The sequence below is a fragment of the Athene noctua genome, chromosome 4 (genome assembly GCF_965140245.1).
Source record: "Athene noctua chromosome 4, bAthNoc1.hap1.1, whole genome shotgun sequence".
NCBI lineage: Eukaryota > Metazoa > Chordata > Aves > Strigiformes > Strigidae > Athene > Athene noctua.
This window is the reverse complement of record NC_134040.1, coordinates 31,772,728-31,788,408: the sequence shown is the minus strand read 5'-3', so window position 1 is coordinate 31,788,408 and position 15,681 is coordinate 31,772,728. Positions and strand designations below refer to the sequence as shown.

The window sequence follows — 15,681 nt, the reverse complement described above, 5'->3', positions numbered from 1 at the left end:
CTCCGTAGAGTATGCACCTAAATTCAAAACAACAATCAACACAGAATTACTGCCTCCTGCTAGAGGAGGTATTTTACCTGTAACACTGAGAACACTGAGCCCAAACCAACCGAAGCACCGATGACCCAGCGGGCGGGCACTAGGACCCTGTAATTCCTGGCCGGCTGCTTCCCTGGCCGGAGAACTCCGCAGCTGCAGTGGGCCGCGGCTCACACACACACAATCACACAGGGACACAAAGGAGCTCCTTACACTCATCACTCACAACATAAAGTGACAAATATTACAAATACGAAGATTCCATTAAGAACATATTAAAGTCTGTGCTGCATAACCCTGCCGCTTTTGGCGGGGGGGGTGCCGAGAGCGCAGTGCCGGGCTCAGCCGCAGGCGGCGGCTTCGTGGCGGAGGGGGTCGGGGAGGCCCCGGGCCGCCGCCGCCAGCTCCGAACGCTGAGCACAGAGATGTACACGTTCGTTTTTTCAGATAGAGCACTGTGCCGCCGTGAATGCCGGTTTTTTCTTAAAAGTGTTAGCCAGTTTTTATGGGGCCAATCGATAGCCATCGCCTCCAGTACAGCTGTTGTAGTCTGAATTTTTGCAGCCCGTTCATATTAATGCTTAAATCTTTAATAACAGAAAAATGCCGTTCTCTCCAACGTGGCTGATGACTCGGCTCATAGCTTACAGGAGTAAGAATTTTTCTTGCCATGTCCATATTCCCTTGCACCAAAGTTTTTTCGCCTCACTTTTACGTTTTTTTCGCCTCAGTTTTATCTATGGATCATCCCCAATTAAAGAAGGATACAGACCAGACAGTTCAGATTCTTTTTCAGGATTTACAGCATCAGGGTCTAAAAGATTATCACACCATTCTGCTTCTTCAAACAATAAATTTGGCTCTTTAAAGTGTCCCTCAGCCTTGCCCAGACCAATCAGCGGGGCTAAGTTTTTTATCGGACTTACTCCCCGCTTTTCTAAAAAGCAAAAAGTTTAAGGACTACCTCTCATTCAAAATATTCCTGCCCAGGCGAAAATTCCTTAAATTCCTTAAAATGCTGGACCGTGTAGTTTAACGACCTTCTTTAACATCCGATCAAGTAGCCAAGGACCAGGTTCCTTAATTCCTTAATTCCTTGGCCTTTCCTGGGTAAGTCCCCTATTGCGGCCTTTCCGGGGTAGCCCTTCTCGGAGTGAACACCTGCAGCTGGCGCTGAGGAGGTGGCAGCATTGCCTTCCTACTCCGAGTCCGTCCTGCAGCTTCCCGGGTTCCGTTCGGTGGAAAAGCAGGGTTCGGGTAAACCCTGTTCGGTGCGCCACTTGCGGCGGGCGGAGGAAGCAAGCAGCCGATTCAATATGAATGATAGAGCAAGCTTCCACTTTATTGAAAGAAATCACACCTTATATAAGCACTCTACAATAATCATGCATACTACTCACAAATCTATTGGATACATGTAAAAAGCTACATTATAATATCCCAGCCCCTTGTGGCATTTCAGATATGTCACAACATCTTCCCTCTTCTGGCCTGCCTCCTTTCCCAAGGTTGTTTTTACCATCAAGGCCATTGTGTACCTCAGTTTCTCTCTTTGTTAACATAACAGTCCTTTGTTAGCATAACTGTACCCTGGGTTTTTTCCTTTGTTTACCTCAGGTGGCTGTGACCAGCTCCTGCACAGACCCATGGCCTTGCTCTCTGCAAGCCATTCTCCAACAGACTACTGCATGGAGTGGAATTGTCACTTCTTGTGTCTTCCATGCTGGTGTCCTATCTATATATCACAATATGATGTTTGCCTTTATTGCAGGAGCTCCTCAAGTGATCTACCATAAACCACAGGTCTTCTAAAGAATTACCACCTAATTCCTTCCTTATACACCTGGTAACGACAATATCTTTGTCCTGTTGAATAACATAATTTTAATTCCCTCTCCAGTATATTCACAGTCCCTCTCTGATTAGATGTCAACCGCAGATGTAGCAAGCACCACTGTGGCCACTGCTAAAAATACTCTGTAGTACTGGGTGTTGAATAAACATGCAATCTCTCATTTGATTTGCTAAAGTTTCACAGGTGAATGAGTAAAAACTACAATATTCTGAAGACATAAGGCAGAAAATTTGGGCAGGTTTTCACAAAGACAGTGAAAGTGCAGAACTCTGGCAACAGGATGCTGCCTCAGCAGGATCTGTAGCCTAGATACAAAGCAGAATGACAATACCATATTTCCAGAAAAGATTTTAGGATTTTTATTTTTTTTTTTAATGAGACAAAACAGTTAGACTAATTCTCAATCATTTAGCTGCATTAAAATAAAAATTAGCCTGAGGCATAAAGAGATGCAATGAACTACAACCCACATGGTTAAAACTTGGCAAAGTTATAGGCAATGGAAAAGAGGTTTTACAATGGGGAAGACAGTTCAATTTTGTTGGCAGATGGTGCCACTCAACCCAACTATATCATGTGTGCACCAACAGATACCCACACATACTATGTATTCACATGGGTTTCTATTCACTATTTTTCTCTCCTGGGCCAAACTGTTCCACACATCACTGTAATTGTACGTGTGCGTGTGTGTGCGCACACGCGCCAGAGTTCCAAATGTGGTTTTATTAAAGGCCACAGAGAAAGACAGCATGTTACTTAAAAGAAAATCAACCTTCTTTGAAGAGCAACATGAAAGTCAGTATCTCGTATGGTTCAGTTCACTTTAATTCTTTTCATCACACTCCCTCCACTTTTCAGCTTTACAATAAATGTAATCTCTTACGTGCAGCATCCTCCCACAGAAGACTCACCACAAACCACTAGATTGAGCTGCTTTATGAAGCTGCCCAAGTCGGACTGCTGACTTTCAAAACATGCTGAGTAATGAAAGAGATGTTCAAGCAGGTCAGCAACGTACACAGCATTTTGCACACCTGAACACTAAAGTGCGAGGAAAGCTTTTACTTATTTGGATCATTGTATCATTTTTCTTAAGACAATAAACGTGAAGAAAATAAAGCCTGCATATGTGTTATCATTGAAATGATAAGATTAACCATGTCAAAGCATCATTGGGATGTGAAGCATTTCACTTAACCAAAACATAAAGTCAAATCAGTTATCGCAAATGAAGGTAGTCAACAGAAAAGTCATAACTACCCTTACTTAGCTAAATCACTCACTCCCATTAACTAAAATCAGCTGAATATAACAGTATTTTCTTAAATGGCCTTGTTAGAGGCATGAAACTTGTATTTCTGTAATTTGGCATACAGCATGCATACACAAAGGAGAAACTGAACCATCTAAAAATGCACTTTATACATTTATAGCAGCATCTGAATCATCATTACTTAATGTGTTGTGCAACTGCAGCATTAAGCCATTTACCATGGATAACATGCAGCAAGATCTTTACATTTTTCTCCCCACTGAACTTAATTAATAAATCACTGTGATTCACCCCAACACACTGGGTCTTGAACAGCATTAATTAAAAATTATTTCTTACAAGTCAATTTTATTTCTTTGTAAGACTTCATCGGTATAAGTGTAACTGCTGAATGTAAAGTAAGGGTAAATGCTGTGTGCTTCTGACAAAATATATTCTGGTTCTTAATCAACGAAATTGTGTGATATGCAACACAGAGAATCAAAAGGAGTGAAAGTCCCTTCAGGAAGTGATGGGAAACAGTAAGTGTAAGATCTACACAACAACTCATTGTTTCCTAAAGACAGAGCTCACAGAGTCTCCGTGGAAACAAACACATTTTTTACCAATCACTAACTGATTTAGATAAAAAAATAGAATTCGGTCCCTTCAGTGGAGGCATTAATGTAAAGTTTACACTGTAACGTCAGGCTGCCTTCTATCACATTCTTCAAAACCAATGAACTCTAACATGCACTTCATATAACTGAATCTAATTCAAATACATGGGATCAATGACATGATATAGGTGTTCAGAGCACCTCAACATTTATATCATGCTGATGGAAGCTATTACGCAACTACATTGCCCCGAGTCTGTTCACTCTAAAGAAATCAACTGTACTTTTCTAACATGCCAGTAGTAGGCTTATCCATATTTGTTATAACTCTCTTATTTGGGCCTTTACAGAATAAAGACTGTGCATTGATTTTGTGCAAGGAAAAAAAAAATCCCTCTTAACAATCAGAATAAGCAATTTCCAAATATGAATAATTCAGAATATGAAAAAAAATCTTTTTCTTCTCTTGGCTTGTGAGGAAAAAATTCAAAACACATCATTTCAGCTTATGCTGTCTACACAAAAATTCTGTTTATGTTAGACTTCATTGTAAAACAACAAACAAATATATTCATATTCAGAAACTCATCATCATATTTCAGTCAACGCTTATTATGCCATGTATTTCTCATTTAAAAAGAGTTTACCTGACACATCTACAGTAGAAATATATTGAAATAACCCTGAATTACATCACTTACACAGACATATCAATTTTCAGTGACTGAGATACCCAGCAAAACAGTATTCAGAGTGACTAAGAGGCAAAGCAGAAGAAACCATGGAAGATACTCTTATTGCTGTAATAAGAAGTGTGGAACTAAAAAGGCTGCTTTTTAGTATCTGCAATTAAAATTATATATTATTGCCAATGTAACAGTCCCTTTGAAAAGTAAATATATTTTGTTCAAGTTTTCAGGAACTGAATGTTAAAAAAAGATCTTTGACTAATGCATTACCAATTCACCATTGCTACTATCTACATAACCTCACAAGACAACAGACCAAAATAAGACATATAAGGAATAAATGTAGAAAAAAAAGAGACAAAAAAGTCAATGTCTTCACACAGAACACAGCAAAACATTCATACTTTACACCAACTGTGTTTGCTACCAACGCACTTTTAAAAATATCATTATACAGCATATAGGAAAAAGTAATAATCGCTTATGAGTGTGAAGCAATCCTCTCTAAAATGCAGGATTGCTCAAATGGATATTTGAAAAGCATCCTTCATTTTAGAACAGGATGCTCCGAGATACATTTTCCTATTGGAGAGAAAAGACCCAATAACAATCAGCAGCAATCTTTTCACTATGTGCCATATTTATTAATACAGATTTCAAGGTAATGCTTGTTATTATCATCAAGCTGGGACATAAATAAATATAAAAATCACTATTATAAAGTTTTGATACACTTCACAGTGTTACCTTCAAGCTCGTTGTTGCAAGGAACTATTCAAAACCAAACACCTTTAATCTGATAAACCGATAGCAGCCAAGAAAGAGCTGGATTTGTCATATTGATGAATTCCTGACCTGGATTCAAACCACATAAAGTAAGCTACATGCAGAACTGCTAACTACTACCTATATTAAAAAATATCAATAGCTTTGCTGAAGAAACTCACTGTAACATATATGCCTGCTTACTGATATTTTGATATAATTAAAAGATCTAATTTTCTATGCAAGGTGCAATTAGAATTATTTTGGTGATGGGAATTTCTTGAGTGTGCATTTCTAAATTCCAGATAAAAGTCAGTTCTTACTTCAATTTATCATCTTTAATCTGTCTAAAATACAGGACCTGCTACATGTTACTGCTGCCAGGTAGATTAAATAGCTCAGATTCCAAGAAAAGAGCTCTTCTCATACAATTGCTATACACCATTTAAGGTATGTACAGAAAATCTCTTTGGGAATGTATTTAATTATGTTATCTGTATCTCTGTTAACAACAGAATACCTGTTATTAGGCCTATGGTTGCAAATTACTCTTCCCTGTCTCCATGCCCCCATCCCCCCAACAGATCACTTTCAGTGCCATTATTGTCAGGCGTATTAAATTTTCAGGATGCACAGTTGTGGTTTCCAGGTCTCTATTTACCCCCTGAACTGTGCTTTTAACTGGGCATTTTTACACTTAAAATGACAAGAGCGGAGGCATACTACTGTTTAGCATACTACAACTACAGAGAAGGAGATCTGTAATTGACTCATGGTAATACCAGCAAAATTGATTAAAAAAACCCAGACTCTCATTAGTTGAATATCTGTTAATGACATAGAAAAGATTTCTGCTACACAAACTTCTATCTCTAAAATAGACATTTTCTAACGGGATTGTGTAAGACAACAGTTTCCCGTGCAAAATATTACCTCTAGCTTACCTGCTCCAGTTCCTAAGGTAAGGATAAGAAACAGAAGCGACGTAGCACTGCCTTTCAACCGTGCAAAGCAGCAGATTTCATAGCTCATTAAAACGGGGTGGCAGTTGTATGATAAATGGCTTACGGGAGCTTAAACAAAGCAATGCTGCTCTGGAGAAGCATCGTGTGAATCAAAGTCATCTTTCTGACAGCTCCTGCTTTTCAGCAAAGCTGAAAGAATACGGGACTCTCTGGGAAGATGCTAACAAAGGAAAAGCAGGAGGAACTGGGAAGAGCCAGCCCAGCCATTCAACTCCCCGGCAGCAATGAAGTAGCCACCTTCCGAAAGGCACCCACACGGCCGGTGCACCTGTCACCGAACAAAGGCGCCCAACACCGCCGGTAACCGCCACTTACCTGGGCTGTCTTCCTGGCTCGCCTCCCTCCACCGCTCGCGTTAGGCACCGCCGCGCTCGCTCCTCGGCGGCACCATCCGGCGAGACGCGCCGCGGAGCCAGCGCCGGCCCGGCGGGCAGCACCGAGCGGCCAGGAGCCGGGAGGGCACCCCCCTCGCCACTAGCACACCAGCCGGCGGCCCCGCACGGCCAACGCTCCCGAGGCCCGGCGAAGGCTGCGCCGAGGCAAGGCGCTGCCGCCGCCCGCGGGGGGAGGTGAGTGGGGGCGCGGATTCGGGCTGCGGCGACGCTCCCTCCCGCTGCGAGCGGCGCGGCGGCGGGGCCGCGGGGACGGCCGGAGGGCAGGGTCCTTCCTACCCGCTCTCCCTCTCCGCGCTGCCACAAGGGAAGAGCCGGTGGCTCCTGCCGGCGCGGGCTGCTGCAGCCGCCGCCGCCCAGCCCGTCGGATGCCGCCCCATGGCAGCGCCGCCGCCGCCGCTCACGGGCGCCCCGCAGCGCCGCGCCCCCGCCCAGCCCCAGGCCCGAGCTCAGCCCCAGCCCATGGCCCTGTCCGCGCCCTCGCCCAGACCTTGCCCAACACCGGGAGCAGCCCCAGCACCAGCCGCAGCCCCTCCCGGATCCCTGCCTTCACCCCTGGCCCCTCCCGGACCCCTGCCTTCGCCCTCGAACTAGCAGCGTTCGGCTCCTTTTGTTGGGAAGGAAGGAATTTTTCCGGATTCAGCGGCTCCGAACCCCAATTTGTTCTCATCTCACAGCGAGACCAAAGTCTGAAGCCAGAGCTATAACCAAATATTTATCCCCTCCATTTACTAAAACATGGGAGGAACTACAAGAAACAAACCAAAAATCTGCTGTTCTCCATCAAAGCAGCAGAGAAAACAGGCTCCCTTCTTTCCCACACCCTTAAATCCAGTGTTTGTATTCGCTCTTCTGGAGCCCCCCTCTTCCAGTTCAGCTGTCTACACCAAGACTTTACCAGTGCTGAACACTGTTTCCCATTTTCCAATGAGAGCTCGACAAAAACAGATGGTGCACTTATTTCCACCCAAGCTGCCACTTTTTGAACCGAAATTGAAGATGTGATTCATGTTCTTCCACTGCTAAGATGTGTTTTGCCAGTCAGCTCTCCAGATTCAGATGCTCCCTGGACAAAAGGGCCATACAGCTTTGGATCCTGCCTTCTCCTGAATGTTTTGGCCCAGTCAGAAGTGGTCCTTCTGTTAAAAGGACCTGAGTCTTACAGAAAAATAAGATCCATGCTGGGTTGGACCAAAGAGCTGTTTCACACATTTTTTTTGTCTCCAGCTTTCGCCAGTACTGGATATTTTAAATTAAGACTGTCAGTTTGGGCAAGCATTTACTAACACTCTCGCACTCCTTGGTGTTTTGCAGCTCAGTGAATTCCTGAGTCAGAAGTGATGTTTGTGCAGAAAACCAGCTACATGACTCTGGAATAAATATTAATTGCTAGAAATTACTTTTCCACCTGCAGTGTTCTAGAGATGACTGGTCATACAAGCCATGAGAGATGCAGTCTGTTTCCCTTTTCAGTCTGCTCATGACTGAAGTCACAGTATACAGGGCACAAGGAACTCAGAAATGGTATTTACATTAGCAATTACACGTATCTATATCCAAAATGGACAGATACAAAACACCTCAATTACCAGAGCTGAATTTTGCAGCACTTCTCTGAAACATTTAGGGGTTTTGCTTTGCTGCTATTGCAGCACTTACACATTTTCACTTACACAGAATTAGGTGGTACAGATAGAAAACTTCAAAAGTAGCCACGAGGAAAGAGGTGAATCCAGCCTTTCCCAGTTCCTTCAGATCTGTCAAACTGCTCAATTACATCAGACCTTTCTCAACAAAGGTCAATCTTTTCACTTTCCTGGAGGAGAAAATAAGATAAAATGAGGGTGTTTATATCTAAAAAACTGACAATTTCTGGAAAGCAAAGCAGTCACAAACCTCCATAGAAAAGTGATGGATGGGCTTCAGGAACACCTGTCTTTATTAGCAATTCTTTCACTTTGAGTTTATTAGATATATCTACAATTTCTACAGCTTAACCCCAACCTGTTAAGTACTTGCCATGATCTCTAGAAAAGACATGGGCCCACTAGGTGGCACAAATACACCATTTAAAAGCAAGGAGCAAGCCAGGGCCACCTAACCCCTATTCAACATGTTTTATTTATGCATTTATGCAAAGCAAATGGGTACAGATAGATGGCACACAGCTGTAGTCCAGTAACCCACACATCTCTTTTCAAATAAAAAGAGGCTCAAATGTCAGTGTGTTCCTTTGGACTTAGAGGCCCAGTGAAAACCTCCCCAAAGAGCAGTTATCTGCTCCCACAGACCTTGACTTACTCATGTCTGACTAACCACCATTTTCAACTCTGTGTTTGCATTCAGGAAAATTACAGCTGTCCCTGCTCAGCAGTATTAAAACCAAGAAACCACTGACATTCTCGTTTTCCCCACTTTCTCCCATTTTTAGTCATGCCATTCTAGTTAGTTTAAGCAAACAGTCTAATTCCTGCACCATTGCCTTGAAATGGTAAAGGACACACCACTGACCAACCTGGTAGAGAAACTTTACTCAGATGATGCTGAGCTAGCAGCACACTCAGGTGGGATAGGCGACTGTCATATGATAAATTCCAAAATTCAGAATCCATCTGAGCTCTAATGTAGATAAATGTAATATTGAGACAAAACAATCGCAATACAATTATCTTTATACTCTTAATTTTTAAAAAGCCAAATATCACAGTATAGATAATAAGGGACAATTTCACTACGGCTGGATAGGCACCTGCCGAATCACACTACTGTGAGGAAAATTTCCCAAAGTCACAAAATCGTTTCCCCTCTGGGCAGCTCCTAGTCCAATGCCCTGCTCAAAGCAGGAGCCTACAGCAGGCTCTCCAGGCCTGTGTCCCACTGAGCTTTCAATACCTTTGTGGATGGTGACTCGACAACCTCTCTGGGCAGCCTCTCCCACTGTTTGACCACCCTCCTGGAAAAATAAGTATTTTTCATCTGTTTAAATGGAATTCAATTTGTGCCCCCTGTCTTTTGGACCTTCCATGAGTACTTCCACTGCGGAGGGACCGTCACAATCTTTTTACTCCTGCCCATGAGGTATTTATGTGCATGGAGATGTTCCCCCCAGACCCTTCTCTTCTCAAGGCTGAACAGCCCCAGGTTCCTCAGCCTCTCCTCACATGAGAGATGCTCCAATCCCTTCATCATCTTCAGGGTCCTTTGCTGGACTTGCCAAGAACGTCCAGATCCATGTTGTATTGGGAGCTTTATGGAGGGCGTTGTGTTTGGGGCATTAGTTATCTTGGGCAAGCAGAGTCTGCTCCACTAGGCGCAAGTAGCCCATCAGTGGGCACAAGTGGCCGCTGTGCAGCAGATTCACTGGAATGCCCTGTGCTGCACACTGGTGGATGTTGTGACAGAGATAACATCACAGCCTGCCAAGATAGATGGGAGTTTTTGCCTTTGTGGCTAAAACAGTGCTGATAACACACCAGTGTTTCGGCTGTTGCTGAACAGTGCTTGCACAGCACCAAGGCTTTCTCTCTTCCCCCATTTAGCTGACAAGATAATTATACTGGAGGATGAATGGTATGACTTTTTGTCTGGGAATTAATACTGCTGCAGCAATTATGATCATTACATTGCCCAGGAAGGGTCTGAGGATGAAATGAAACTGGAATGCCTGTATATATAAAGCCAAAAGACTAAGGTACCAAACTGCACACAATTGACTTCTTACACTGTCAGCCGAGAAAAAGAGAAAGTATAAAATTCTGTCCCAAAGAATGGCTTAAAAAAACAAAGAGTCTGTGGCCATATAGTTTCATTTAGGAATAATAGTATTTGAAGAGGTCAGGCTTGCTACATGTGCACCTATTTCTCTATAAAATATTTTAAATTAAAAGATTGAAGTCCTAATCTCAACTTTTTTTTAATTAGCATCACATAAGCATCTCAATGTTTCTCAGATTTAGGGTGATAAAAAAAGAACTTGGGTTTTCCAGCTGAACCCTGGAATTGCTTATTTAACTTTAGGTTAATTATCTAAATTTTAGAGACATACTATAAGAAAAAAAAAACCTAATTCATTGTGGCAAGTGTAATTGAGCAATTTAGATTTTAATAAATTGAGAAAAAGTGTCCTTTTATTGTCTCCCGATGCCTCTGCTTCTGACACTACACTTTGTTTTGTAGAGAAACAGCCCCAACGATTATTGCTTCTCTTTTATTCATTTTCTAATGTTATTTTTCCCCCATCCCCAACTACAGATAACAGAAGACAAGACAACTTGAATATTCAGACGTCTTCCATGATTTAATGTCTGCCCCACTCTGTCTTCAACTCACCCCAGCTGAGGACTAAAAAAGGTCATGAGGATTCCATGATCTTTTGATCTTCCAGGAGGTGAGGACAGCACAGAAGCTTCCTGGAGTAGAGTACAGGAGAGTCATAATTCTTCATAGCTGATATTCATGTAAGAATTACTATTAATTGAAGTGCTGTGGGTTTAATTGTAATGTAAAAATATACATTTTTTTTATAAGATGAAATACAGTATTTTCAATAAAATGGAACACTTGCTTTTTTTAAAACTCAGATTCCAATTTAAAGGGGTTTCTATAAAAAAATATTTAAAAGTCACCATTGAAGATGTCAATAACAGAACATGAATTCTTTTCTCATTCTTACTGAACTGCTCCATCCCAAATAATTAACAACAATTAGCATCAGTGGAAACTACTGACTTAATTACAAACAGTATCAATACATAAGTAACATTTAGAGGTGACGATCTCCCCATTCCTGTAACTGGCAAATGAAAGACCTAAAAAGTATGAGATGCACCCACTTTAAATAAACAATTCTTTCCAATGGCTCAGAAGCCTAATGTGGTACAAGTAATTTTCAGGTACTTCTGAATGGGCCTTCTAAGTTGGTTTTAGTTAGTAAAATTTAATACATAGAGACATATTAAATAACAAAACTGACAATACAATATATGAAAATTAAATGTATCTATATAGCTTGCAACAGCAATTATTTACCTATGAATATATACATCGGGTTTGTGTGATGGGAGTTTTTGTAGCAGGGGAGGGGGCTACAGTGGTGGCCCCTGTGAGAAGAGTCTAGAAGCCCCCCCAGCTCCAAGTCAGACCAGTCTCTGGCCAGGGTGAAGCCCATTAGCAACAGTGGGAGCACCTCTGATGACATATTTAAGAAGGTGAAGAAGCCCCTGGACAAGGGGAGAGGAGGGGAGTAGAGGAGTGAGAAACACGTCTGCAGACACCAAGGTCAGTGAAAAAGGGGGATTCCCCTGCAACCTGTGGTGCAGCTCATGGTGAGGCAGCTGTGCCCTGCAGCCCAACGACGGTGGAGCAGATCTCCACCTGCAGCCCGGGGAGGAGCCCACGCTGGAGCAGGTGGCTGCACCCAAAGAAAGCCGGGACTCTGAGGGAAGCCTGCACTGGAGCAGTCTGCTGCTGGGAGGACTGCAGCCCATGGGAGGGTCCCATGCTGAGCAGTTCATGAAGAGCTGCAGCCCTGCGGGAAGGGCTCATGTCAGAGAAGTGTGTGGAAAACTGTCTCCTGTGAGAGAGACTCCATGCTGGAGCAGTTCAAGAGTGTGAGGAGTCCTCTCCCTGAGGAGGAAGGAGCAGCAGAAACAACATGTGATGAACTGACCGCAACCCCCATTCCCAGCCCCCCTGTGCTGCTCTGGAGAAGAATGTAGAGAAATCAGGAGCAAAGCTGAGCCTAGGAAGATGGGAGGGGTGGGGGAAAAGCATTTTTAAGATGTGATTGTATTTCTCATTGACCTAATCTGTTTGATTTGAAAATTATGTGGTGATGGGCTTTAAATTGTTGTTCTTTTTCTTCCCCTAATGAGTATGTCCTTTACCCATGACGATAATATGTGTTCCTTCCTGTCCTTATCTCAATTCCTGAGTCTTCTGTTTTATTTTCTTCTCATCCTTGGGGGAAGGAGAGATCAAGCAGCTTCATGGTGCTCACTTGCCCTTTGGGCTCAAAACCTTGACACACCTCCTGTGCCTGCTTGAGGTGAGAAAGAGTCATGACCAGCAGAGAAAGAATATACTAACAACCATAATAGAAATGCCATTGAGTTGGCAAATGACCCTTTGTACTGGCCAAGTCCAAACAGAGCATTTATGTGAGGCCTAGAGCTCTGCACAGGTTTTGTTATCAAGGCAAAATGTCTCCCTAAACCATAACTGCTTTTAAAATCCCCAGAACAACTGCAAAGTAACACTTTTACTGCACATACCTTGTTCGCCAAGTTGTCGTCTAAGCATGCAATTCTTTCCGTTTTTTCATCTACTGTTTCTTGAAGACTGTCCTTTTCTTTGTCCAAGACAGAAATAGTACTTCTAAGCACACTGACTGCTTCATCCTGCGAAGTGCTCCTCTGGTTTAACCTATCTATAAATACACAAATAAGTACTTTCTATTTTAAAAACAGGACATAAGCGTAAAAATAACTAGGGATTATCTATTTCCTCCTCTAGCTTTACAATTTCTTCTTGAGCTGACTGCAGTTCATCCTTTTTGAGGGACAGTCAGTGCTGTAAATCTTCAACAGACCTCTGCAGCCGGTCATTTAAGAGCCTGGAAAATCAGTATGCAGTTGAAATAAGTCTGGGACCTGTTCAGCGTCATCAGCTGATGGCTTTTAAGCTGCTTGAAGTGCTGGAACAGTTCCAGTGTAACCTCATGACAGGCTTGTGTCATACCAGCCAGCAACTGTGCCATACTAACCAGTCTCCTCTCTCACGCTCTGGAGGACTGCTGAGGCCAACACCACTCGGTTGCTCTGGACCCTTGCATCAAGTCCACCTCAACACCATTCCAAAAATAGAGTGATGCAACCTTGGTGGAACCTCCACCATAATCTGAAATCACTTCCTCTGATTTCTGTCACTCTTCATCATGTAACTCTTGTTACTTGTGTCTTCTGACTCTTCGCTTTATAAAGATTTTGATGTGTAGCTCATAGGTGTGACCATCCACACATTTACTTAAATGATTTAAATACATCTTTTAAAAGATATGTTTTCTCTTTACTTCTTATTTAATATTGGGATATTTAAAATGCAATTTCACACAAAGATTAAACAAAAGAGATAAGAAGTTGTTAGATGACAAAAACAATAATTTTTTTTTTTTTCTTAAGAAAAGGTAAACAAAATGCATTCACAAAATAATCAGTGCTTTTAAATACCATGAAGAATGACCTGTAAACAGAAAACACTTGTTAAAAGCCCAAACAGGAAATCATCGTGAGTGTAGAACCTACACTGACTCAGCATTAAGACAATTCTGTGTGTTATTCTATGTTAGCTCACGCTAAGATGAACAAACTTCTGTCACCATTTGAGATAAGCAAACAGAATTAAAATAGTAAAATGAAAACAAGAGACTGTCATATCAAGTACTCGTTTCCTTCTTATAATCATTGTATTTGCAAAATAGTAACAAAACTTAGCCAGCCTTTATATAAAACATGTCAAACAGCCAGCAAAAACCAGTCACCCCAGCCAGTTGGGAAACCAGAATTTTGCAAAGTTGATTACTTCACCGGTTCTCAGAAATTTCAAGGGTAATCACCGATTTGAAGAAAACAGAGGTAGAATACAAGTCAGCCTTCATAATTTTCAAAAAAATGTCCTTGTAATAAGGTAATGCTTCAGTTGCTCAAGTACTGGTTATTCCTTGAAGCTCACATTTCTGGCAGAGAAAGAAAAAATTTAAAAATAAAATTATCTATTATAATTTAATAATGAATGTTAGGATCAAAAGTAATACTTAAACTTAGCCCCATATTTTCTTCTGTTATTCCTGAATATCAGCTATTAGCATATTATCTAAGACGCTACATTCAGTTCATTGACTCACTGCTCAAATGCTTAACAAAGTAAATGTGAGATAAGGAGGAAGAGAAAATCATTGAGAAGATTAAATCAGATTAGAGAAAAAAAACAGTTGTAATACTACAGAATGGTAATTACTGAGTACACTTTACTGTGGCAAGCTCCCAGGAATGTATAAATAAGTAGGGTGAAAGATGGTGATATTACTAGCAAGATCATTCTATTGTAATAGTTCATTGATAGGTTTAAAAGGCAAGATAGTAAAAAATTAAACTGTGTATAAATTCAGTTGTTAAATACCACTTTCTTTAAAAATATATATTTAATGAAAATGTGGTATTTTCTTTATTGTTAAAACTATGTATACAAACACAGGATAAAAACATTTCACTGTATGGTATTCTTCAAGTATAGCAACTGGACTATTCTTATTGCCTTTGGGACTCACTGGAAAGCCAGGAAGACTAAAGACAATTCTCTACTGATGATACTCATTCTCAGAAATATATTATCTGTCATTATCTCAGTCAAAATGTTGATTTGCAATGTAACAAAGTTTGCCTAATGTCTCACTAGTAAATCAAAAGTCATAACTTCTGTTTCATACTTACTATCAATATCTCATTTGCTACAGTTCCCTTTTTTTTTGCTTTGTCCAAAAACTCACAGAAGAGAAAAATTGTTGACAATGTGGATCATGCCATGCCAACCTCAGTTCTCAGGAAACTTGCGTTTTTAAAGTAAACTTAAGAACAAGCCATAGGTACTTATCAACAAAAATTAATTTTAAAAAGTTTGGAATTCCATTTCATGAAGTTTAGCAGTTAGATTCATGAGTTGTTCTAGTATACCGTATAGCCGTTATAGCACACATATTTCCTAAAACAATCACCAATTACTCTTTCTCTCTCCCTATCCTTCCACTCTTCATGGCAATTTATTATGCATTATAGAACTGATGGGTTATAAAGTTAATAATCGAGCCTGTAACACATAACTGACATAATCTAAAACAACGATCTCTAAAAGAACTAAAATGTCAGTGAAAATGGTGAGAGGTTGATTTTGACTTCTTTTTTATGGACTCTAGTGACCATGATCTTAAGACATTCATACCATTCAAGTATTAACAATGAAAAATGCATTAATTATTTTCATGCACTTTT

General features: G+C 41.2%; 2 protein-coding genes across 8 annotated transcripts in view; both read right to left on the bottom strand.

The window, feature by feature from the left end:
- Nucleotides 1-13,474, bottom strand: part of CRACD (capping protein inhibiting regulator of actin dynamics) — a 166,907-nt gene extending 153,433 nt beyond the window's left edge. For 4 of the 7 annotated variants that reach the window (XM_074904850.1, XM_074904847.1, XM_074904852.1 and 1 more), the window contains exon 1: nt 6,564-7,085. The gene's annotated coding sequence lies outside the window, so the exon portion shown is untranslated. Of the gene's footprint in view, nt 1-6,167; nt 6,211-6,563; nt 7,086-8,313; nt 8,457-10,969 lie in introns of those variants that run through there. The other 3 variants (XM_074904848.1, XM_074904849.1, XM_074904851.1) reach the window with 3 other exon arrangements.
- Nucleotides 13,475-13,552: 78 nt separating this feature from the next.
- CEP135 (centrosomal protein 135) overlaps nt 13,553-15,681 on the bottom strand; it is a 40,796-nt gene continuing 38,667 nt past the window's right edge. Inside the window, exon 27 of the mRNA XM_074904846.1 lies at nt 13,553-14,372. Coding sequence (XP_074760947.1) covers nt 14,365-14,372 — 8 coding nt within the window. The 3' untranslated portion in view covers nt 13,553-14,364. The remainder of the gene's footprint in view (nt 14,373-15,681) is intronic.